At 41.8% G+C, this 27,457-nt stretch overlaps 1 protein-coding gene across 1 annotated transcript in view; it reads left to right on the top strand.

Annotated features, from left to right (window-relative positions):
- The window catches only part of MGAT4D (MGAT4 family member D), a 279,960-nt gene that overhangs the window by 144,914 nt on the left and 107,589 nt on the right, over nucleotides 1-27,457 (top strand). Inside the window, exon 8 of the mRNA XM_069743979.1 lies at nucleotides 4,690-4,804. Coding sequence (XP_069600080.1) covers nucleotides 4,690-4,804 — 115 coding nt within the window. The remainder of the gene's footprint in view (nucleotides 1-4,689; nucleotides 4,805-27,457) is intronic.

The raw sequence follows: 27,457 nt of genomic DNA, 5'->3' as shown, positions 1-27,457 counted from the left end.
CTACCATGGGATGTGAAAGAAGCCATATTATTATAGATGTTTGACTCAGTGGACACAGGCTAACAACTAACATTATAGTATAAACTGATTGTTATATGTAAAAACTAAAAATTGTAACATGTGAAAAATATTTTGCTCTCTTAAAATATACAGGGCTCACGCTACATGATCAGTATTGTACTTACTAGTATGGTTATAAAATCATATTTCGTAGTATCTAACCCCTCCTACAGCACAGGAAAGCAAAGGTACACTAGCATTGGAATCAGCCACAAAACTGAGTGTAAGATGAGATGAGAACAAGAAAACTGCAATGTAAAATGTAGCAGGGAAAGAACTTCTCAAGCATTTGTATAGCTCACAGCTTGGCATTCTTTTTGCTCTTAATGAAGCCCCTTAGTGTTCCCACTCACTAAGATACCACTTTAGTATCACCATAAACATTATGCCAACAAATGTGCCACCTAAACACAGTATTGTACTTCCACAGTGAGTTGTTCCACAGTATGATGCCCTCACAGTGACTCCAACACAGTATGATAGCCCCAACACAACCCTCCATACAATATTATGGATCTCACACAACCCTCCACACTTTATAATGGCCAGCACACATTATAATGGCCCCAATAGCCCTCCAAGCACTATAATGCCCCCCCCCCCCCACGAAGCCCTCCAAATATTAGAATGGCCCCCACAATGTGATCATTAATTTAAAATAAATACTCGCCTCTTCCTGTTCCCCCACTGTTTCGGTCACTGCAGGGTGTGGTCTGAATCTCTGCATCTTGGATGCAAGTTAGTAATGTCATTGTGCCCACTGCACTGAAACGTCAGAGCTCAGATGCACAGGGAGATGATGGAGGAGGGAGAGGACTGCTCATTGTTCGATCAGTCGGGCTAATACCCCCCCAACTCACGGTCATGTGGTCTGCCGCTATTAGCGGTACTCCACTGCTCACCTGCTTATATTTCATATCCCTCCCCCTTACACTTGCCCTACCTGCCCAACAAGAGTCCTGAAAGAAAAATGCAACCATTATTTATTTATTAATTTATTTTATGAAAGGCAGAATAAACGATGGTGTGTATTGGTGATATGTAGTATAAATTACGATATTACATACCTTTATTGAGCTTCAAAGCATTTAATTATGTCTTGGTAGGCATTGTATATTCCTGTGCTTTATCAAGTCCATGGGCTAACATGAGCATACAGGAAATTTCAATATATGGTAACATCAAATGTCACTCTCAGACTTCTCCAAAAGCCCAAAAATAAAAACATGTCTATTACCTTATTTAAGCTAACATGGGCCCACCTCAATCACTGGATTGAACAGGCTTTACTCTAAGCTTTACCTGGTTGTATCCTTCTGTCTGCTAGCCTTTTAATGGAGCATTCGTGTCCACTGTTGTTTTCATATTCCCCTGAACCTCATTCTAGTGATCTGTGGTGCTACCTGCATTATTCATGTTATTAGGTATTTTGTGGCTAGGCTTTAACCTAAAGGGAATCTGTCACCACATTTGACCTATCTAAACTATTAATATACCAGTGTGCTTCATATCAGCTGTGGTGTCGCTGAGAAATTACCTTTTATCAGTTTACTTTACATAAGTGACCTCTTCCATGATCCGGGAGGAGGGGGTGATGGTGCCTAGAGATAACTCTGCCTCCAGAGCTTATTTTACATGAAGGAGGAGTTATCAGTGTAAGACAAGTACACAGAACAGGAGAAATTAAATTTGCTTTCAAACACATTTTTGCTTCTCTCTCAGCTCTGCTGTATTGCAACAATATTGCAACCCTGCCTGTGAGATGGAACTGAGAGGAACCTGCAGATGTCAGTTGTCAGGAGAGCAGAGAGCGGCCATAACACATCACAATGGTAATAGTGATTACTATGTTATACTGGCAACTCCAACTTATATTTAAAAGGAGCTCTGGAGGCAGAGTTATCTCCAGGCACCATTCGTCCTGGAGCCAGGAAGAAGTCACTTATATAAAGTTATAAAAGAGGATTTCTCAGCAACAACACATCTGATATGAGACACATTGGGAGGACTGTTCTCAGCAATCTACAACCTGTATGAACATATTCAGTTTAGATAGGTTTCATGGTAATAGTGATTACTATGTTATACTGGCAACTCCAACTTATATTTAAAAGGAGCTCTGGAGGCAGAGTTATCTCCAGGCACCATTCGTCCTGGAGCCAGGAAGAAGTCACTTATATAAAGTTATAAAAGAGGATTTCTCAGCAACAACACATCTGATATGAGACACATTGGGAGGACTGTTCTCAGCAATCTACAACCTGTATGAACATATTCAGTTTAGATAGGTTGCATGTTTTTTCATGTGTTAATCCGTGTGCCCTCTGTATGAATGGTGTTTGTGCTTGCCATGTGTATCCTCTGTACAGTATGTTGGTTTTGTAGGCTATTATCCAGAAACATTTTGTGTGTATACAGTAGGGTGTGATTTTTTTTTTAGCTGTTCAATAAAGCCACGTTGTTTAGCTCTCTATGGGTTAATTATAGACTTGCTTTTATGTGAAGGCTTCAACAATGTGTCAATTTATCCAAGTATCTCTTATATATACAGGTCTGTCCATTGCCAAAAATCCTGGCTACGCCTTAGGTACATCTTACAGAGTAACAGATAATAATGATTGAAACCAGTCACAGTGCTGCGTATAAGTGGTTACCATCTAAAAAGGGATAGGTGTGGTGACACAACTAGTAAAAATGCTTTATTTGTCCTATGGTCAGCTGTGTTTTGTGCAAAATTTAGTACCGTAAGTTACAATAAACTGCATGAACCATCACAAAAGCCTAATATTCTCGTCAACTTTCAGCTTATGTGTTGAAGGCAGGATAGCCGACATCTAGATCTCATTACAGGTTAAAAATAATGAAAGTAACAACTCTGTTATAAAGCTGGAGATGAATAACAAAGGTCCATCATTTGGAACAGATCATCTCTTTCACCTCTCTGGGCAGTGACCTCTGCACTTTTAAGTGATCATGCCCACAACTATCTCCTATAGAAATCCATGAGGCATTTTTTAGCTGAGTTTTCTTTTGTCCAGGTGCATGCGACAATGCAAATTTATGAAAATGCTGTTTGTTATGATGCAGTGGTCTAGGAGCAACATGGAATGAGCTCTGAAGGAAGTGGTAACTGTACTGACCGCAGTCCCTAAGCTCAACACAACACTAGAAGCAGCCGTGGAATGCTCCTAACTCTCCCTATGCATCTCGTCACAGCCTAAGAGCTAACTACCCCTAAAGATAGAAGCAGGAAAACTATCTTGCTTCAGAGAAAATCCCCAAAGGATAGATTAGCCCCCCACAAATAATGACTCTGAGTGGAGAGGGAAAAGACATACACAGAATGAAACCAGGTCTAGCACAGGAGGCCAGTCTAGCTTGATAGATAGGACAGGATGGAATACTGTGCGGTCAGTATAAAACACCAAAAAAATCCACGCAGAGTTTACTAAAAATCTCCACACCTGACTAAAGGTGTGGAGGGTAAATCTGCTTCCCAGAGCTTCCAGCAAGACAGAATTAATTCATACTGATAAGCTGGACAAACATAGAAAGCACTGAACGGATAAGTCCACAATCTGTGAACAGAACAGAGCAAGTAAGAACTTAGCTTTGCTGAACTGGTCAGGAAAACAGGGAAATCCAAAGAGATGTAAATCCATCCAGAAACCATTTACAAGTGGCACTAGCTGAAGGAACAGCCAGACCTAAATAGCCGAGCAGAAGAGCCGATAAGTGGAGGCAGCTGATGACAGCTAACTCCAAGGAGCAGCCATACCACTTGAAACCACAAGAGGGAGCCCAAGAGCAGAACTCACAAAAGTGCCACTTACAACCACCGGAGGGAGCCCAAGAGCGGAATTCACAACAGCTGTTGTAGCATTTCCTCAGGAAGATGGCTACCCCAATGATGGTATAAAGAAAAATGAATGCAAAATGTAGAATCCGGAAATAAAACAAAGTTTGAGCTAATGTTTTTTTAATCAAATTTTGTTAATAAAAAAGTTACGGTATTCGTATTTGTTTTGCATCACAGAAGCTATTCGCCCCTTGCAGACATACAACCACAAAGAAAACTTGTTTCATCTGTGTTCGGACTATATACTATATGATAGTAGTAAGAGCTCAAGTTGTGATGTAGTTTTGATCTACCAAGGACGCTTTGGTTTTTATGTTTCATCTTTTTAGAAGGGTGAGCCTCTCTTTTTTTTGGGGGGTTTGTTAAAAGTGTATTGCATACAATAGACTGGCCAGATATCACATTATATTGTTGTGTTGTACTAATCCTTGTGCATATTAGGCTGTATCAACAATTGTTTTTTGAGCTCTGTTTCTCCATTACATTACAAAACAGATGTAAATGGAAGCAAAAGATCCTCATTGACTATAATAGCATCCGTCCGAACAAAGCTATCACATTCAGCACTTTGTTCCATTAAAAAATGAACAGAAACCAGATGGACACCATTATAATCAGAGGTTAAAATCTGCTCCTGTTTCTATCGGTTTTCTAACATATCCGTTTTTCATATGAATTCCTAAAATGGAACTCCGGTATGGAGAGAACTTTTTTCTTAGTTCTGTCCAGAGTTACGTACTTCTGAAAGATTTTTTTTTGTATTTTAACAGTTAGAAGATGACATTGTTGCCAAGCCAGATTATTTCCAATCCATCAAGGACTTTGCCACCCAACAAGCTTCCGATGAGTGGCTCATACTTGAGTTTTCACAGCTAGGATTTATTGGTGAGTTTGCATTATGTAACTATTGAAATTACTTTTATTATTAACATTTATGAAATTTACTGCTAGTGTACAATTTATTGGTTCTGTTCACTTTGTCTGTGATGTGCAGTCTAAAGTATACACCATGGGAACTATTCCATGTAAGTTATTAAAGGGAATGTGTCAGCAGGATTTCACTCCTACTCCCCAAGCTATTTATATGTGCATGCAGTGTAGCTCTTTTTGTCCAATAAATGCCTTTACAAAGTCAGTCCATTCCTCACTTAGAAATCAGCATTTTAATTGATATGCAAATGAGGCTGAAGAGCTGAAGCCTCTGTCATTCCAACTTTATTCCCTGCCCAGCGCCAACTCCCCCTGCTTAACCCCTTTACCCCCAAGGGCGGTTTGCACGTTAACGACCGGGCCAATTTTTACAGTTCTGACCACTGTCCCTTTATGAGGTTATAACTCTGGAAATCTTCAACGGATCCTGATGATTCTGACAATGTCTTCTCGTGACATATTGTACTTCATAATAGTGGTAACATTTCTTTGATATTACCTTCATTTATTTGTGAAAAAAACAGAAATTTGGTGAAAATTTTGAAAATTTCTCAATTTTCCAACTTTGAATTTTTATGCCCTTAAATCACAGAGATACAGTACAGACCAAAAGTTTGGACACACCTTCTCATTTAAAGAGTTTTCTGTATTTTCATGACTATGAAAATTGTAAATTCACACTGAAGGCATCAAAACTATGAATTGACACATGTGGAATTATATTCTAGGTTCTTCAAAGTAGCCACCTTTTGCTTTGATGACTGCTTTGCACACTCTTGGCATTCTCTTGATGAGCTTCAAGAGGTAGTCTTCCAACAATCTTGAAGGAGTTCCCAGAGATGCTTAGCGCTTGTTGGCCCTTTTGCCTTCACTCTGCGGTCCAGCTCACTCCAAACCTTACACAGCCTGGAGGTGTGTTTGGGGTCATTGTCCTGTTGAAAAATAAATGATGGTCTAACTAAACGCAAACCGGATGGAATAGCATGCTGCTACAAGATGCTGTGGTAGCCATGCTGGTTCAGTATGCCTTCAATTTTGAATAAATCCCCAACAGTGTCACCAGCAAAGCACCCCCACACCATCACACCTCCTCCTCCATGCTTCACTGTGGGAACCAAGCATGTAGAGTCCATCCGTTCACCTTTTCTGCGTCGCACAAAGACACGGTGGTTGGAACCAAAGATCTCAAATTTGGACTCATCAGACCAAAGCACAGATTTCCACTGGTCTAATTTCCATTCCTTGTGTTCTTTAGCCCAAACAAGTCTCTTCTGCTTGTTGCCTGTCCTTAGCACTGGTTTCCTAGCAGCTATTTTACCATGAAGGCCTGCTGCACAAAGTCTCCTCTTAACAGTTTTTGTAGAGATGTGTTGTGAATTCTGTGGCAGAGCTCCCTCCTGTGGTCACAAGTGGTACTTCGGCTGTTTCTCTCTGGGAGCTTCCGTTTGTGGAGGAAAGTGGTACTGCGGCTTCTGAGTTTCCTCCCTCAGGTGATCTGGTGAGGTCGTTAGGTGCTTCTCTACTTAACTCCACCTAATGCTTTGATCCTGGCTTCCTGACAATGTTCCAGTGTTGGACTTGTTTTTCCCTGGATCATTCCTGTGGCCTGCTGCTCTGCATAGCTAAGTTCTTCTTTGCTATTTGTTTGCTATTTTTTTCTGTCCAGCTTGTCTAATTGTTTTGCTGGAAGCTCTGGGACGCAAAGGGTGTACCTCCGTGCCGTTAGTTCGGTACGGAGGGTCTTTTGCCCCCTTTGCGTGGTTTTCTTTAGGGTTTTGTGTAGACCGCAAAGTTATCTTTCCTATCCTCGCTCTGTTAAGAAAGTCGGGCCTCACTTTGCTGAATCTATTTCATCCCTACGTTTGTCTTTTCATCTTAACTCACAGTCATTATATGTGGGGGGCTGCCTTTTCCTTTGGGGTGTTTCTCTGAGGCAAGGTAGGCTTATTTTCTATCTTCAGGCTAGTTAGTTTCTCAGGCTGTGCCGAGTTGCATAGGCAGAGTTAGGCGCAATCCACGGCTGCCTCTAGTGTTGTTTGGAGAGGATTAGGGATTGCGGTCTGCAGAGTTCCCACGTCTCAGAGCTTGTTCTATGATTTTGGGTTATTGTCAGATCACTGTATGTGCTCTGACCGCTATGTCCATTGTGATACTGAATTGCCTTTCATAACAGTACAGGAAGCCAAAAGTGCTAATGATTCTCAATAGAGGGAAAAAAGAAGTTCTGAGACCATTTTTTTTTCTTTGCACTGTTTTGCCTTTTTTTTCCCCTAGACATTTGGGTGGTTCAGGACACAGGTGTAGCAATGGACATTAAAGGTCTGTCTTCATGTGTGGATCAGCTCACGGCAAGAGTTCAAAATATTCAAGATTTTGTGGTTCAGAATTATTTGCTAGAACCGAGAATTCCTATTCCAGATTTGTTTTTTGGAGATAGAACTAAATTTCTGAGTTTCAAAAATAATTGTAAACTATTTCTGGCTTTGAAACCTCGCTCCTCTGGTGACCCAGTTCAACAGGTTAGGATCGTCATTTCTTTTTTGCGTGGCGACCCTCAGGACTGGGCGTTTTCTCTTGCGTCAGGAGATCCTGCATTGAGTAATATCGATGCGTTTTTCCTGGCGCTTGGGTTGCTGTACGATGAGCCTAATTCAGTGGATCAGGCAGAAAAAAATTTGCTGGCTCTGTGTCAGGGTCAGGTTGAAATAGAGGTATATTGTCAGAAATTTAGAAAGTGGTCCGTACTCACTCAGTGGAATGAAGGTGCGCTCGCAGCTATTTTCAGAAAAGGTCTCTCTGAAGCCCTTAAGGATGTCATGGTGGGATTTCCTATGCCTGCTGGTCTTAATGAGTCTATGTCTTTGGCCATTCAGATCGGTCGACGCTTGCGCGAGCGTAAATCTGTGCACCATTTGGCGGTATTACCTGAGCTTAAACCTGAGCCTATGCAGTGCGATAGGACTTTGACCAGAGTTGAACGGCAAGAACACAGACGTCTGAATGGGCTGTGTTTCTACTGTGGTGATTCCACTCATGCTATCTCTGATTGTCCTAAGCGCACTAAGCGGTTCGCTAGGTCTGCCACCATTGGTACAGTACAGTCAAAATTTCTTCTGTCCGTTACCTTGATCTGCTCTTTGTCATCGTATTCTGTCATGGCATTTGTGGATTCAGGCGCTGCCCTGAATTTGATGGACTTGGAATATGCTAAGCGTTGTGGGTTTTTCTTGGAGCCCTTGCAGTGTCCTATTCCCTTGAGAGGAATTGATGCTACGCCTTTGGCCAAGAATAAGCCTCAATACTGGACCCAGCTGACCATGTGCATGGCTCCTGCACATCAGGAGGTTATTCGCTTTCTGGTATTGCATAATCTGCATGATGTGGTCGTGTTGGGGTTGCCATGGCTACAAGCCCATAATCCAGTATTAGATTGGAAATCCATGTCGGTGTCCAGCTGGGGTTGTCAGGGGGTACATGGTGATGTTCCATTTCTGTCAATTTCGTCATCCACCCCTTCTGAGGTTCCAGAGTTCTTGTCTGATTACCGGGATGTATTTGATGAGCCCAGGTCCGATGCCCTACCTCCGCATAGGGATTGTGATTGTGCTATCAATTTGATTCCTGGTAGTAAATTCCCAAAAGGTCGACTGTTTAATTTATCCGTGCCTGAGCACGCCGCTATGCGCAGTTATGTGAAGGAATCCCTGGAGAAGGGGCATATTCGCCCGTCATCGTCGCCATTAGGAGCAGGGTTCTTTTTTGTAGCCAAGAAGGATGGTTCGCTGAGACCTTGTATAGATTACCGCCTTCTAAATAAGATCACGGTTAAATTTCAGTACCCCTTGCCATTGTTATCTGATTTGTTTGCTCGGATTAAGGGGGCTAGTTGGTTCACCAAGATAGATCTTCGTGGTGCGTATAATCTGGTGCGAATCAGGCGAGGCGATGAATGGAAAACTGCATTTAATACGCCCGAGGGTCATTTTGAGTATCTAGTGATGCCATTCGGACTTGCCAATGCTCCATCAGTGTTTCAGTCCTTTATGCATGACATCTTCTGAGAGTACCTGGATAAATTCCTGATTGTGTACTTGGATGACATTTTGATCTTCTCGGATGATTGGGAGTCTCATGTGAAGCAGGTCAGAACGGTTTTTCAGGTCCTGCGTGCTAATTCTTTGTTTGTGAAGGGATCAAAATGTCTCTTTGGTGTGCAGAAGGTTTCATTTTTGGGGTTCATCTTTTCCCCTTCTACTATCGAGATGGATCCTGTTAAGGTCCAAGCCATCCATGATTGGACTCAGCCGACATCTCTGAAAAGTCTGCAAAAGTTCCTGGGCTTTGCTAATTTTTATCGTCGCTTCATCTGCAATTTTTCTAGTATTGCCAAACCATTGACCGATTTGACCAAGAAGGGTGCTGATGTGGTCAATTGGTCTTCTGCTGCTGTGGAGGCTTTTCAGGAGTTGAAGCGTCGTTTTTCTTCTGCCCCTGTGTTGTGTCAGCCAGATGTTTCTCTTCCGTTCCAGGTCGAGGTTGATGCTTCTGAGATTGGAGCAGGGGCTGTTTTGTCGCAGAGAGGTTCTGATTGCTCAGTGATGAAACCATGCGCTTTTTTTTCCAGGAAGTTTTCGCCTGCTGAGCGAAATTATGATGTGGGCAACCGAGAGTTGCTGGCCATGAAGTGGGCATTTGAGGAGTGGCGTCATTGGCTTGAAGGAGCTAAGCATCGCGTGGTGGTATTGACTGATCATAAGAACTTGACTTGTCTCGAGTCTGCTAAGCGTTTGAATCCTAGACAGGCTCGTTGGTCGCTGTTTTTTGCCCGTTTTGAGTTTGTGATTTCGTACCTTCCGGGCTCTAAAAATGTGAAGGCGGATGCTCTGTCTAGGAGTTTTGTGCCCGACTCTCCGGGTTTGTCTGAGCCGGCGGGTATCCTCAAGGAAGGAGTAATTGTGTCTGCCATCTCCCCTGATTTGCGGCGGGTGCTGCAAAAATTTCAGGCTAATAAACCTGATCGTTGTCCAGCGGACAGACTGTTTGTCCCTGATAGGTGGACGAATAAAGTTATCTCTGAGGTTCATTGTTCGGTGTTGGCTGGTCATCCTGGAATCTTTGGTACCAGAGAGTTAGTGGCTAGATCCTTTTGGTGGCCATCTCTGTCGCGGGATGTGCGTACTTTTGTGCAGTCCTGTGGGATTTGTGCTCGGGCTAAGCCCTGCTGTTCTCGTGCCAGTGGGTTGCTTTTGCCCTTGCCGGTCCCGAAGAGGCCTTGGACACATATCTCTATGGATTTTATTTCAGTTCTTCCCGTTTCTCAAAAGATGTCAGTCATTTGGGTGGTCTGTGATCGCTTTTCTAAGATGGTCCATCTGGTACCCTTGTCTAAATTGCCTTCCTCCTCTGATTTGGTGCCATTGTTCTTCCAGCATGTGGTTCGTTTACATGGCATTCCAGAGAATATCGTTTCTGACAGAGGTTCCCAGTTTGTTTTGAGGTTTTGGCTAGCCTTTTGTGGTAGGATGGGCATTGACTTGTCTTTTTCCTCGGCTTTCCATCCTCAGACTAATGACCAGACCGAACGAACCAATCAGACCTTGGAAACTTATCTGAGATGCTTTGTTTCTGCCGATCAGGATGACTGGGTGTCCTTTTTGCCTTTGGCTGAGTTCGCCCTTAATAATCGGGCCAGCTCGGCTACCTTGGTTTCGCCATTTTTCTGCAATTCTGGGTTCCATCCTCGTTTCTCTTCAGGACAGGTTGAGTCTTCGGACTGTCCTGGTGTGGATACTGTGGTGGACAGGTTGCAGCAGATTTGGACTCATGTAGTGGACAATTTGACCTTGTCCCAGGAGAAGGCTCAACGTTTCGCTAATCGCAGACGCCGTGTGGGTCCCCGACTTCGTGTTGGGGATCTGGTTTGGTTATCTTCTCGTCATATTCCTATGAAGGTTTCCTCTCCTAAGTTTAAACCTTGTTTCATTGGTCCGTATAGGATTTCTGAGGTTCTTAATCCTGTGTCTTTTCGTCTGACCCTCCCAGATTCTTTTTCCATACATAACGTATTCCATAGGTCATTGTTGCGGAGATACGTGGCACCTATGGTTCCATCTGTTGATCCTCCTGCCCCGGTTTTGGTGGAGGGGGAATTGGAGTATATTGTGGAGAAGATTTTGGATTCTCGTGTTTCAAGACGGAAACTCCAGTATCTGGTTAAATGGAAGGGTTATGCTCAGGAAGATAATTCCTGGGTTTTTGCCTCTGATGTCCATGCTCCCGATCTTGTTCGTGCCTTCCATGTGGCTCATCCTGGTCGGCCTGGGGGCTCTGGTGAGGGCTCGGTGACCCCTCCTCAAGGGGGGGGGGTACTGTTGTGAATTCTGTGGCAGAGCTCCCTCCTGTGGTCACAAGTGGTACTTCGGCTGATTCTCTCTGGGAGCTTCCGTTTGTGGAGGAAAGTGGTACTGCGGCTTCTGAGTTTCCTCCCTCAGGTGATCTGGTGAGGTCGTTAGGTGCTTCTCTACTTAACTCCACCTAATGCTTTGATCCTGGCTTCCTGTCAATGTTCCAGTGTTGGACTTGTTTTTCCCTGGATCATTCCTGTGGCCTGCTGCTCTGCATAGCTAAGTTCTTCTTTGCTATTTGTTTGCTATTTTTTCTGTCCAGCTTGTCTAATTGTTTTGCTGGAAGCTCTGGGACGCAAAGGGTGTACCTCCGTGCCGTTAGTTCGGTACGGAGGGTCTTTTTGCCCCCTTTGCATGGTTTTCTTTAGGGTTTTGTGTAGACCGCAAAGTTATCTTTCCTATCCTCGCTCTGTTAAGAAAGTCGGGCCTCACTTTGCTGAATCTATTTCATCCCTACGTTTGTCTTTTCATCTTAACTCACAGTCATTATATGTGGGGGGCTGCCTTTTCCTTTGGGGTGTTTCTCTGAGGCAAGGTAGGCTTATTTTCTATCTTCAGGCTAGTTAGTTTCTCAGGCTGTGCCGAGTTGCATAGGCAGAGTTAGGCGCAATCCACGGCTGCCTCTAGTGTTGTTTGGAGAGGATTAGGGATTGCGGTCTGCAGAGTTCCCACGTCTCAGAGCTTGTTCTATGATTTTGGGTTATTGTCAGATCACTGTATGTGCTCTGACCGGTATGTCCATTGTGATACTGAATTGCCTTTCATAACAGAGATGTGTCTGCTACTAGAACTCTGTGTGGCATTGACCTGGTCTCTAATCTGAGCTGCTGTTAACCTGCGATTCTGAGGCTGGTGACTTGGATAAACTTATCCTCAGAAGCAGAGTTGACTCTTGGTCTTCCTTTCCTTGGGCGGTCCTCATGTGAGCCAGTTTCTTTGTCGCGCTTGATGGTTTTTGTTACTGCACTTGGGGACACTTTCAAAGTTTTCCCAATTTTTCGGGCTGACTGACCTTCATTTCTTAATGTAATGACAGCCACTCGTTTTTCTTTATTTAGCTGCTTTTTTCTTGCCATAATACAAATGCTAACAGTCTATTCAGTAGGACTATCAGCTATGTATCCACCAGACTTCTGCACAACACAACTGATGGTCCCAACCCCATTTATAAGGCAAGAAATCCCACTTATTAAACCTGACAGGGCACACCTGTGAAGTGAAAACCATTCCCGGTGACTACCTCTTGAAGCTCATCAAGAGAATGCCAAGAGTATGCAAAGCAGTCATCAAAGCAAAAGGTGTCTACTTTGAAGAACCTAGAATATGAGACATAAATTCAGTTGTTTCACATTTTTCTAACACATAATTCTACATGTGTTAATTCGTAGTTTGGATACCTTCAGTGTGAATTTACAATTTTCAGAATCATGAAAATACAGAAAAATCTTTAAATGAGAAGGTGTGTCCAAACTTTTGGTCTGTACTGTATCTCTGTGATTTAAGGGCATAAAAATTAAAAGGTGGAAAATTGAGACATTTTCAAAATTTTCGCCAAATTTCTTTTTTTTTCACAAATAAAAGAAGGTAATATCAAAGAAATTTTACCACTATCATGAAGTACAATATGTCACGAGAAGACATTAGCACATGTGGAGTTATATACTTAACCACTTTACCCCCAAGGGTGGTTTGCACATTAATGACCAGGCCAATTTTTACAATTCTAACCACTGTCCCTCTATGAGGTTATATGTTGTGAATTCTGCTCTTGGGTTCCCTCCAGTGGTGGTAGGTGGGAATGCAGTTGTCTCTGAGTCACAGTCCTGGCCAGGTGTATCTGCTAATTGCTGTTCTGACTGGGATATTTAAGTGTGCAGGATTCATTAGCCCTTTCCAGTTGTCAATGTTTCTTTGGAAGTATTGGATCTCTGCCTGGCCTCACCTGCTTAGCTGCCAAATTCAGCAAAGATAAGTGTTTTGTTTTTGTATCTGTGGCACACAGCTGTGTGCTTGTTTCTGTTTATTCCTGCTCTGTTTGTAAGATTCACTAGAGTTGCAGATATACACTCCTACATCTTTAGTTAGATGTAGGAAGTTTTTTGTATATTCTGCTGTGGATTTTTTGAAAGGTTTTAATACTGACCGCACAGAACTCTGTCCTATCCTGTCCTATCTAGCTAGAATGGCCTCCTGTGCTAAATCCTGTTTTTTTCTGCCTGTGTATGTTTTTTCCTCTCCGACTCACCGCCAATATTTGTGGGGGGCTGTCTATACTTTGGGGATTTTCTCTGAGGCAAGATAGTATTCCGATTTCCATCTTTAGGGGTATTTAGTCCTCCGGCTGTGACGAGGTGTCTAGGTGTGTTAGGTACACTCCACGGCTACTTCTAGTTGCGGTGTTAAGTTCAGGTTTGCGGTCAGTATAGTGGCCACTTTCTCCAGTGAAAGTTCTCATGCAGCTCCAAGGTCACCGGATCATAACAATTATAACTCTGGAACGCTTCAACGGATCCCAGTGATTCTGACATTGTTTTCTCGTGACATATTGTACTTCATGATAGTGGTAAAATTTATTTGATATTACCTGCGTTTATTTGTGAAAAAAAAAAACAGAAATTTGGCGAAAATGTTGAAAATTTCGCAATTTTCCAACTTTGAATTTTTATGCAATTAAATCACAGAGATATGTCACACAAAATACTTAATAAGTAACATTTCCCACATGTCTACTTTACATCAGCACAATTTTGGAACCAAAATTTTTTTTTGTTAGAGAGTTATAAGGGATAAAAGTTGACCAGCAATTTCTCATTTTTACAACACAATTTTTTTTAGGGACCACATCACATTTGAAGTCACTTTGAGGGGTCTATATGATATAAAATATCCAAGTGTGACACCATTCTAAAAACTGCACCCCTCATGGTGCTCAAAACCACATTCAAGAAGATTATTAACACTTCAGGTGTTTCACAGGAATTTTTGGAATGTTTAAAACAAATGAACATTTAATTTTCTTTCACAAAAAATTTACTTCAGCTCCAATTTGTTTTATTTTACCAAGGGTAACAGGAAACATTGGACCCCAAAAGTTGTTGTGCAATTTGTCTTGAGTACGATGATACCCCATATATGGGGGTAGACCACTGTTTGGGTGCACAGTAGAGCTCTGAAAGGAAGGAGCGCCATTTGACTTTTCAATGCAAAGTTGACTGGAATTGAGATAGGACACCATGTCGCGTTTGGAGATCCCCCTGATGTGCCTAAACATTGAAACCCCCCACAAGTGACACCATTTTGGAAAGTAGACCCCCTAAGGAACTTATCTAGAGGTGTGGTGAGCACTTTGACCCACCAAGTGCTTCACAGAAGTTTATAATGCAGATCCGTAAAAATAAAAAATCATATTTTTTCACAAAAATGATCTTTTTGCCCCCAATTTTTTATTTTCCCAAGGGTAACAGAAGAGATTGGACACCAAAAGTTGTTGTCCAATTTGTCCTGAGTACGCTGATATCCAATATGTGGGGGTAAACCACTGTTTGGGCGAACAGCAGAGCTTGGAAGGGAAGGAGCGCTATTTGACTTTTCAATGCAAAATTGACTGGAATTGAGAGAGAACGCCATGTCGCGTGTGGAGAGCCCCTGATGTGCCTAAACATTGAACCCCCCCACAAGTGACACCATTTTGGAAAGTAGACCCCCTAAGGAACTTATCTAGATGTGTGGTAAGCACTTTGACCCAACAAGTGTTTCACTACAGTTAATAACGCAGAGCCATGAAAATAAAAAAACTTTTTTTTTCCACAAAAATTGTTTTTTAGCCCCCAGTTTTGTATTTTTCCAAGGGTAACAGGAGAAATTGGATCCCAAACGTTGTTGTCCAATTTGTCCTGAGTACGCTGATACCCCATATATGGGGGGGAACCACCGTTTGGGCGCATGACAGAGCTCGAAAGGGAAGGAGCGCCGTTTGGAATGCAGAATTAGATGGATTGGTCTGCAGGCGTCACGTTGCATTTGCAGAGCCCCTGATGTACCCAAACATTAGAAACCCCCCATAAGTGACCCCATATTGGAAACTAGACCCCCCAAGGAACTTATTTAGATGTGTTATAAGAACTTTGAACCCCCAAATGTTTCACTACAGTTAATAACGCAGAGCCATGAAATTAAAAAATCTTTTTTTTTTCCACAAAAATTATATTTTAGCCCCCAGTTTTGTATTTTCCCAAGGGTAACAGGAGAATTTGGACCCCAAAAGTTGTTGTCCAATGTGTCTTGAGTACGCTGATACCCCATATGTTGGGGTAAACCCCTGTTTGAGTGCACAGAAGACCTCGGAAGGGAAGGAGCACTGTTTTACTTTTTCAACGCAGAATTAGCTGGAATTGAGATCGGACGCCATGTCGCGTTTGGAAAGCCCCTGATGTGCCTAAACAGTGGAACCCCCCAATTCTAACTGAAACCCTAATCCAATGGTAACCCTAACCACACCCCTAACCCGGACACATCCCTAACCCTAATCCCAACCCTAATTCCAACAGTAAATGTAATCCAAACCCTAACTTTAACCCCAACCTTAACCCTAACTTTAGCCACAACCCTAACCCTGACTTTAGCCCCAACCCTAACTAACCATAGCCCCAACCTTAAGCCTAATCCCAACCCTAACCCTAGTCCCAACCCTAACCCCAGCCCTAGCTCTAACCCTAGCCCCAACCCTAACTTTAGCCCCAACCCTAACCCTAGCCCTAACCCTAGCCCTAATGGGAAAATGGAAATAAATACATTTCTTAAATCTTATTATTTTTCCCTAACTAAGGGGCTGATGAAGGGGGGTTTGATTTACTTCTATAGCGTTTTTTAGGGGATTTTTTTGATTGGCAGCTGTCACACACTAAAAGACGCTTTTTATTGCAAAAAATAGGTTTTGCATCTCCACATTTTGAGAGCTATAATTTGCCATATTTTGGCCCACAGAGTCATGTGAGGCCTTGTTTTTGTGGGACGAGTTGACATTTATATTGGAACTATTTTCGGGCAAGTGACATTTTTTGATTGCTTTTTATTCCGTGAGGCAGAATGACCAAACACCAGCTATTTATGAATTTCTTTTGGGGGAGGCGTTTATACCATTCCGCGTTTGGTAAAATGGATAAAGCAGTTTTATTCTTCGGGTCAGTACAATTACAGCGATACCTCATTTATATCTTTTTTTATGTTTTGGCGCTTTTATACGATAAAAACTATCTTATAGAAAAAATAATTATTTTTTGCATCGCTTTATTCTGAGGACTATAACTTTCTTATTTTTTCACTGATGATGCTGTTCAGCAGCTAGTTTTTTGCAGGAGAAGATGACGTTTTCAGCGGTACCATGGATATTTATATCCTTTTTCTTGATCACGTGTTATTCCACTTTTTGTTCTGCAGTATGATAATAAAGCGTTGTTTTTTGCCTCGTTTTTTTTTTTTTGTGACTGTGTTCACTGAAGGGGTTAACTAGTGGGACAGTTTTATAGGTCAGGTCGTTACGGACGCGGCGATTCTAAATATGTGTACTTTTAATGTTTTTTTTATTTAGATAAAGAAATGTATTTATTGGAACAAAATATATATATATATATATATATATATATATATATATATATATATATATATATATATATTATTTTTTTATTTTTTTTTACATTTATTTAGGAATTATTTTTTTTTTACTTTTTCTTTTCTACAATATGTAAATATATATTTTTTTTTACATTGCCCCAGGGGGGGACATCACACTATAGTGTCAGATCGCTCATCTGACACTTTGCACAGCAATGTGTCAGATCAGCGATCTGACAGGCAGTACTGCAGGCTTACCAGCGCCTGCTCTGAGCAGGCGCTTGTAAGCCACCTCCCTGCAGGACCTGGAAGCAGCCCCGCGGCCATTTTGGTTCCGGTGCCTGCAGGGTGAAAGAGGTAGGAGACCCTCGGAGCAACGTGATCACATCGCGTTGCTCCGAGGGTCTCAGGGAAGCACGCAGGGAGCCCCCTCCCTGCGCGATGCTTCCCTATGCCGCCGGAACGCTGCGATCATGTTTTATCGCAGTGTTCCGGGGGTTAATGTGCCAGGAGCGGTCTGTGACCGCTCCTAGCACATAGTGACGGATGTCAGCTGTGATAGTCAGCTGAGCCCCATGGCCGATCGCATATGACGTTCTATCCCGTCGGTGGTCATACGGGCCCTGCCCACCTCGACGGGATAGTACGTCTAATGTCAGAAAGGGGTTAACTGACAGTCTCTCTGTTGTGTAACTTCAGATGAAGGATCCATCAGTCACTCAGGATGTGAAAGCACTGGGCGGGTAAAAGAACTGGAATAACAGAGGCTTCAGGTTCACAGTATATTAGTTCCACCACTGATTTCTCTGCAATAGAGGAATGGAGTGGCTCTGGAAAGCTACATCGCATATTCAGTTGTGTGAAAAAGTGTTTTCTCCCTTCCTGATTTCCTATACTTTTGTATGTTTGTCACACTTAATTGTTTCAGATCAGCAAATAAATTAAAAAATTAAAATATTAGACAAAGATAACACAAACACAAAATGCAGTTTTTAAATGAAGGTCTTTATTATTAAGGGAAAAAAAATCCAAACCTGCAGGGCCCTGTGTGAATAAGCGATTGTCCCCTTAATATAATAACTGGTTGGGCCACCCTGAGCAGCAACAACAGCAATTAAGTGTTTGGGATAGCTGGGAATTTTGGGGGCTTTTACAGCGCTCTGGAGGAATTTTGGCCCACTCATCATTCCAGAATTGTAATTCATCCACATTTGGAGGGTTTCCAAGCATGAACCACCTTTCTAAGGTCATATCACAGCATCTCAATTGGATTGGAGTAGGCCACTCCCTAAAGTCAGATGGCCGGACATTCTCTTTCAGAATTTTTTGGTATACAACAGAATTCATAGTTGCATTTACCACAGCAGGTCTTCCAGGTCCTGAAGCACCAAGACTCCTGGGAGGGTTCACCACTGTTCCATGTTTTTGCCATTTATTGATAATGACTCTCACTGTGTCTTTCTGGAGTCTCTCAGCTTTAAAAATCTACTATATTATTGTCTAAGGGTCACTTCCGTCTGTCTGTATTTCTGTCTGTCTGTCACGGAAATCCCAAGTCGCTAATTGGTCACGACCAATCAGCGACGAACACAGTCCGGCCGCGAAATGGCCGCTCTGTACTCTCCTGCACTCAGTGCGCCCGCCACCCACATAGTGTTGTAGCAGTCCGTTAAACCAACTGCATTACACCGCGGCATACTGCGGTGTAACACAGTCTGTTAACGTTGCTATTAACCGTATGTGACGAACTTTTTACTATTGATGCTGCCTATGCAGCATCAATAGTAAAAAGACCTAATGTTAAAAATAATTAAAAAAAAAAAAAAAATCATTATATTCTCACCTTCCGTCGCCTTTCCCGATGCTCCTTGCGACGCTCCGGTCCATGCATTGTGGTCTCGCGAGATGATGATGTAGCGGTCTCGCGAGACCGCTACGTCATCATCTTGCGAGACCGCAATGCATTCTTGGGACCGGAGCGTCTCGAGGAGCATCGGTAAACGCCTGGGCTGTATCCGGGGTCCGACGGAAGGTGAGTATATACGGTAACTATTTTTTATTTTAATTCTTTTTTTAAACTGGGATATGGTGCCCACATTGCTATATACTGCGTGGGCTGTGTTAGATACTGCATGCGCTCTGTTATATACTACGTCTCTGTGCTATATACTTCGTGGCTGTGGTTTATATTACGTGGCTGGGCAATATACTACATCGCTGTGCTCTATACTATGTGGCCTGTGTTATATACTACGTCTCTGTGCTATATACTTCGTGGCTGTTGTTTATATAACGTGGCTGGGCAATATACTACATCGCTGTGCTCTATACTACGTGGCCTGTGTTATATACTGCATGGGCTGTGCTATATACTACGTCTCTGTGCTATATACTACGTGGCTGTGCAATATATTACGTGGCTGTGCAATATATTACATGGCTGGGCAATATACTACATGTCTGTGCTATATACTACTGGGGCTGTGCTATATACTACGTGGCTGGGCAATATACTATGTGGGCTGTGCTATATACTACGTGGGCTGTGTTATACACTGTGTGGGCTGTGCTATATACGATGGGGCTGTGCTATATACTACGTGGCTGGGCAATATACTACGTGGGCTGTGTTATATACTATGTGGGCTGTGCTATATACTATGTGGGCTGTGCTATATACTATGTGGGCTGTGCTATATACTACGTGGGCTGTGCTATATACTACGTGGGCTGTTATATACTACTTGGCTATGCTATATGCTATGTGGGCTGTGTTATATGCTACGTGGGCTGTATGCTACTTGGCTGTGCTATATTTCTCTGCTGTATCGGTGCATCATAAATTTTGGTATGTGTTAAAGAGGGGGGCCCACTGAGACTTTCATCCGGGGCCCTCAAAAACCTGGAGCAGGCCCTGGCATCACTGAATGTTCGCGGCCGGGCGTGACCAATCGGCGACAGGCGCAGTCCGTTCTCCTGTGTACAAGTTGCATTATTCTGAAAACTTCATAAATAAACTACATACATATTCTAGAATACCGGATGTGTTAGAATCGGGCCACCATTTAGTGGTTTTATAACCTTTTCCAGACTGATAGATCTCAATTACTTTTTCTCATTTGTTGCAGAATTTTTGGATCACCGCATTATGTCTGTTTTTGAGGAACTTTTGGTCTACTTCACTTTGACAGGCAGGTTCTATTTAAGTAATTTATTGATTGAGAACAGGTGTGGTAGTAATTAGGCCTCTGTGTGGCTAGGGAATTTGAACTGAGCTTGGGTTGAACTTGGATTTATTTTTTCCTTAAGAATGACTTTCATTTGAAAGCTGCGTTTTGTGTTTACTTGTGTTATCTTTGTGTAATATTTACATTTGTTTGGTGATGTGAAACATTTAAGTGTGACAAAAATACTAAAGAATAGGAAATCTGGAAGGGGCAAACGCTCTGACACAACTGTAAATATTATGAGGTGTGAAATCCTGCTGACAGATTCACTGTCACAGGCGCTGGGAGAGGTCAGAGGGGCCCGGCGCCTGCGCACTACAGTACTTTGCTCTGCCCTCAACAGGGCAAATCAGTACGCCTGCACAGGAGCTGTGGCAGGAAGAAAAGAAAAGGACGTCATCGTATGAAGATGGGAGGCGCTGGACCCGGACTGCAACACCCATCGGACCAGACCGCAGCGGGAACGCCCCTGGGTGAGTATAATATAACTTGTTTTTCTTATCTTTCAGGATAAATCGGGGGCTTATCTACACCATTACAGAATGCTGTAGATAAGCCCCTGAAGCTGGTGGCCTTAGCTTATAGACCAAAAATGGGGTGACCGATTCCCTTTAATGAGTGGTTATTTCTTGAGTCTTTAGAATATATTCACACACATCAGTTTTGGGGGCTGTTCATAAAATTTCAAGAATAAAGCCACAGAACGGTCATGTGTGAATACATCCAAATAAACTTGTCCCCCCCCCCCCCCCTTTATTTAACTATGTGAGGATCCTGGAAGTGAGATTTGCATCTATAAGACCTTTTTGACCTATTGTGATAATCTTTTGGGGGGAAAAATGATTGCGGTGGTCCCTTAATAGTGGTATTAGTGAGCTTACTGTACTACATGGGAATACTGTGAATAGTCCACGTTGCATGTGGTATATGTATTCAGTTCACTGCTAAGACTCAAGCATCAATCTCCTTACTGACAACCAGCTAGAATATTACATCTGACCTTGTGTTTCATGTAAGTGCTTCTGAGAAGAACTCTTAGCAGTAATGCCATCCGAGTAACCATTTTATTTATTGATCGAGGAAAGGCAGGATATTAGACGTCCAAAGCCAATCTACTGGGGCTTCAGTTTGTGGTTTCCTCCATTTATAAATGTTTATATAAAAACATAAGCCTCTGTCAGCATGTATTTACTCAGAGGGCCAGTATTGACAATGAATGAACCGTCTTACACCTGCGAGAGGCAATATATGTGAATCCTAAAAAATCCATCTTTGTGGTCATAATGTATGTATACATAATATACACATGTACTTTTTGATTTACTACTTTTATGCTGTCAGTTTATAATTAATGATGAGCGAATATACTCGTTACTCGAGATTTCTCCAGCATGCTCTGTGTGCTCCGACTATTTTTTTTTTAGTGCTCAGAGATTTAGTTTTTCTTGCCGCAGCTGAATGATTTACATCTGTTAGCCAGCATAAGTACATTTGGGGGTTGCCTGGTTGCTAGGGAATCCCCACATGTACTTATGCTGGCTAGCAGATGTAAATCATTCAACTGCGGCAAGAAAAACGAAATCTCCGAGTAACGAGTATATTCGCTCATCATTATTTATGATATATGTATATGTGTGTGTGTATGTGTATATATATATATATATATATATATATATATATATATATATATATATATATATATACGCACACACACACACACACACACACACACACACACACACTATGTGGTGGCCCGATTCTAACGCATCAGGTATTTTAGATTATGTATGTAGTTTATTTATGAAGTTTTCAGAATAACGCAATTTATACACAGGATTCGGCCGGCCGGGCGCGACCAATTAGCGAAGCGTGCTCCAAATTCAGCTCCAATTCGTGGCCGGACTGCGCCTGTCGCTGATTGGTCACGCCCGGCCGCGAACATTCAGTAAAGCCAGGGCCTGCTCCAGGTTTTTGAGGGCCCCGGGCGAAAGAGTCTCAGTGGGCCCCCCTCTTTAACACATACCACGATTCATGATGCACAGATACAGCAGGAAAATGTAGCACAGCCCACATAGTATATAACACAGCCCACTTAGTATATTGCCCAGCCACGTAGTATATTGCACAGCCCCCGTAGTATATAGCACAGACACATAGTATATTGCCCAGCCACGTAATATATTGCACAGTCACGTAATATATTGCACAGCCACGTAGCATATAGCACAGAGACGTAGGATATAACAGTCCATGCAGTATATAACACAGGCCACGTAGTATAGAGCACAGCGATGTAGTATATTGCCCAGCCACGTAGTATATAGCACAGCCCCCGTAGTATATAGCACAGCCACGTAATATATTGCACAGCCACGTAATATATTGCACATCCACGTAATATATACCACAGCCACGTAGTATATAGCACAGCCACGTAGTATATAGCACAGAGACGCAGTATATAACACTGCCCATGCAGTGTATAACACTGCCCATGCAGTATATAACACTGACCATGCAGTATATAACACTGAGTATGCAGTATATAACACAACCCATGTAGTATCTGACACAGCCCACAAAGTATATAGCAATGTGGGCACCATATCCCTGTTAAAAAAAAGAATTAAAATAAAAAATAGTTATATACTCACCTTACGGCGGCCCCCAGATCCAGCCCAGGCATTTACCGAAGCTCCTCGAGACGCTCCAGTCCCAAGAATGCATTGTGGTCTCGCGAGATAATGACATAGCGGTATCGCGAGACCGCTACGTCATCATCTCGTGAGACGGCAATGCATGGCCCGATGCGTCGCGAGGAGCAGCAGGAAAGGCGATGGAAGGTGAGAATATAATGATTAGATCTTTTTACTATTGATGCTGCATGGTCTCACAGGGTTAATAGCAACGTTAACGGACTGCGTTACACCGAGGCATAATGCGGTGTAACGCAGCCATTAGCCCTGTGTGAGCGCTGACTGGAGGGGGCACTGACAGAGTAGGAAGGGGCGAATTCGCGGCCGGACTGTGCCTACCGGCTGGCACAATCAGCGACGCGGGATTTCCGTGACACAGACTGACAGGCAGACTGACAGACGGAAATGCCCCTTAGATGATTATATATATATATATATATATATATATATATATATACAGTTAGGTCCATATATATTTGGACAGAGACAAGATTTTTCTAATTTTGGTTATAGACATTACCACAATGAATTTTAAACAAAACAATTCAGATGCAGTTGAAGTTCAGACTTTCAGCATTCATTTGAGGGTATGCACATTAAAATTGGATGAAGGGTTTAGGAGTTTCAGCTCCTTAACATGTGCCACCCTGTTTACAGAAGGAGATGACACACAGGTATATACTATATACAGGGGAGATGACACACACATATATGCCATATACAGGGGAGATGACACACAGGTATATACCATATACAGGGGAGATGACACACAGGTATATACTATATACAGGAGGAGATGACACACACCTATATACTATATACAGGGGAGATGACACACAGGTATATACCATATACAGGGGAGATGACACACAGGTATATACTATATACAGGAGGAGATGACATACAGGTACATACTATATACAGGAGGAGATGACACACAGGTATATACTATATACAGGAGCAGATGACACACAGGTATATACTATATACAGGAGGAGATGACACACAGGTATATACTATATACAGGAGGAGATGACATACAGGTACATACTATATACAGGAGGAGATGACACACAGGTATATACTATATACAGGAGCAGATGACACACAGGTATATACTATATACAGGAGGAGATGACTTACAGGTATTTACTATATACAGGAGGAGATTATACACGTATATACTATATACAGGAGGAGATGACATACAGGTATATACTATATAAAAGAGGAGATGACACATAGGTATATAGAGGAGGAGATGACATACAGCAGGTATATACTATATACAGGGGACATGACATACAGCAGGTATATACTATGTACAGGAGATGACATACAGGTATATACTATATACAGGAGGAGATGACATACAGGTATATAGTATATATAGAAGAGATGACATACAGGTATATACTATATACAGGAGGAGATGACACATAGGTATATACAATATACAGGAGATGACATACAGCAGGTATATACTATTTACAGGGGAGATTACATACAGGTATATACTATATATAAGGGAGATGACAAACATGTATATACTGAGGGGAAAATGAGAGGTGTGAGGTGAAAATGAAAAGGTGTGAGTGCAAAATGAGAGGAGTGAGGGAAAATAGTGGAGTGATCGGAAAATGACAGATGTGAGGTCGAAATGACAAGTGTTAGGGGGGAATGAGGGGGAAAATAAGAGGAGTGATGGGGAAAATGAGAGGCGTGATGGGAAAATAAGAGAAGTGAGGTGCTATAACTAACCACAGATATTTACTATGCCCCTGGCAACGCCGGGCTCTTCAGCTAGTGTGTATATATATATATATATATATATATATATATATATATATATATATATATATATACACACATATACATATATACATTCATACACAGCTCTGGCAAGAGACCACCACATCAAAATCCTGTCATGGGCAGCCCAATCTCCAGACCTGAACCTCATTGAAAACCTCTGGAATGTAATCAAAAGGATGATGGATAGTCACAAGCCATCAAACAAAGAAGAACTGCTTACATTTTTGCGCCAGAAGCAGTGTGAAAGACTGGTGGCAAGCATGCCAAGACGCATGAAAGCTGTGATGAAAAACCATGCTTATTCCACAATATATTGATTTCTGAACTCTTCCTGAATTAAAACATTAGTATTGTTGTTTCTAAATTATTCTGAACTTGTTTTATTTGCATTATTTGAGTTCTGAAAGCACTGTTTTTTTTTTTTGTTTTTTTTTTTAAATTTTGACCAGTTCTCCTTTTCAGAAAAAAAAAATATATATATTGCTTGGAAATTCGGACACATGTTGTCAGAAGATTGTAGACTAAAAAAACAATTTACATTTTACTCAAAGATATACCTATAAAAAGAAAAATCAGACGAACTGAACATTTTGCAGTGGTCTCTTATTTTTTGCCAGAGCTGTGTATGTATATGTGTATATATATACACACACACACACACACACATATATATATATATATATATATATATATATATATATATATACACACGCACACGCACACACGCACACACATGTACAAAATAAGAAAAGCAGCACAAAAAAATAGAAAAAAGTGGACTTGATTGCCTGCCTTTTTCAAGGATTTTGTATCCGAAACGTTGCCACGCCGTTCAGGCAATAAAGTCCACTTTTTTCTATTTTTTTGTGCTGCTTTTCTTATTTTGTTCATATTGTTGTAAGTCATTGGACTACTGGCTGGGAGAGCTTTGCACTACGTTAAGGTATTTTTTGGATGCTGTTCCAATTTTGTCTATATATATGTATATAGTACAGACCAAAAGTTTGGACACATCTTCTCATTTAAAGATTTTTCTGTATTTTTATGACTATGAAAATTGTACATTCACACTGAAGGCCTCAAAAGTATGAATTAACACATGTGGAATTATATACTTAACCCCTTTACCCCAATGGTGGTTTGCACGTTAATGACCAGGCCAATTTTTTACAAGTCTGACCACTGTCCCTTTATGAGGTTATAACTCTGGAACGCTTCAACGGATCCCAGTGATTCAGACATTTTCTCGTGACATATTGTACTTCATGATAGTGGTAAAATTTCTTTGATATTACCTGCGTTTATGAAAAAATTTCGCAATTTTCCAACTTTGAATTTTTATGCAATTAAATCACAGAGATATGTCACACAAAATACTTAATAAGTAACATTTCCCACATGTCTACTTTACATCAGCACAATTTTGGAACCAAATTTTTTTTTGTTTGTTAGGGAGTTATAAGGGTTAACAGTTGACCAGCAATTTCTCATTTTTACAATACCATTTTTTTAGGGACCACATCTCATTTTAAGTCATTTTGAGGGGTCTATATGATAGAAAATACCCAAGTGTGACACCATTCTAAAAACTGGACCCCTCAATGTGCTCAAAACCACATTCAAGAAGTTTATTAACCCTTCAGGTGTTTCACAGGAATTTTTTGAATGTTTAAATAAAAATGAACATTTAACTTTTTTTCACAAAAATTTACTTCAGCTTCAATTTGTTTTATTTTACAAAGGGTAACAGGAGAAAATGGACCGCAAAAGTTGTTGTACAATTTGTCCTGAGTATGCCGATACCCCATATGTGGGGGTAAACCACTGTTTGGGCTCGGAAGCGAAGGAGCGCCATTTGACTTTTCAATGCAAAATTGACTGGAATTGAGATGGGACGCCATGTTGCATTTGGAGAGCCACTGATGTGCCTAAACATTGAAACCCCCCACAAGTGACACCATTTTGGAAAGTAGACCCCCCCCTACAAGTGACCCCATATTGGAAACTAGACCCCCCAAGGAACTTATCTAGATGTGTTGTGAGAACTTTGAGCCCCCAAGTGTTTCACTACAGTTTATAACGCAGAGCCATGCAAATAAAAAATATTTTTTTTCCCACAAAAATTATTTTTTAGCCCCCAGTTTTGTATTTTCCCAAGGGTAACAAGGGAAATTGGACCCAAAAAGTTGTTGTCCAATTTGTCCTGAGTACGCTGGTACCCCATATGTTGGGGTAAACCCCTGTTTGGGCACACGGGAGAGCTCGGAAGGGAAGGAGCTCTGTTTTACTTTTTCAACGCAGAATTGGCTGGAATTGAGATCGGACGCCATGTCGCGTTTGGAGAGTCCCTGATGTGCCTAAACAGTGGAAACCCCCAATTATAACTGAAACCCTAATCCAAACACACCCCTAACCCTAATCCCAACGGTAACCCTAACCACACCTCTAACCCAGACACACCCCTAACCCTAATCCCAACCCTATTCCCAACCGTAAATGTAATCCAAACCCTAACTTTAGCCCCAACCCTAACTGTAGCCCTAACCCTAGCGCCTACCCTAGCCCTAATCCTAGCCCTAACCCTAATGGGAAAATGGAAATAAATACATTTTTTTAATTTTTTAATTTTTCCCTAACTAAGGGGGTGATGAAGGGGGGTTTGATTTACTTTTATAGCGGGTTTTTTAGCGGATTTTTAGGATTGGCAGCCGTCACACACTGAAAGGCGCTTTTATTGCAAAAAATATTTTTTTGCGTTACCACATTTTGAGAGCTATAATTTTTCCATATTTTGGTCCACAGAGTCATGTGAGGTCTTGTTTTTTGCAGAACGAGTTGACGTCTTTATTGGTAACA

Source organism: Ranitomeya imitator, chromosome 1 (assembly GCF_032444005.1).
Source record: "Ranitomeya imitator isolate aRanImi1 chromosome 1, aRanImi1.pri, whole genome shotgun sequence".
Classification (NCBI taxonomy): Eukaryota; Metazoa; Chordata; class Amphibia; order Anura; family Dendrobatidae; genus Ranitomeya; species Ranitomeya imitator.
Note: the sequence above shows the minus strand (reverse complement) of the source record. Positions and strands in the feature narration are given on the sequence as shown.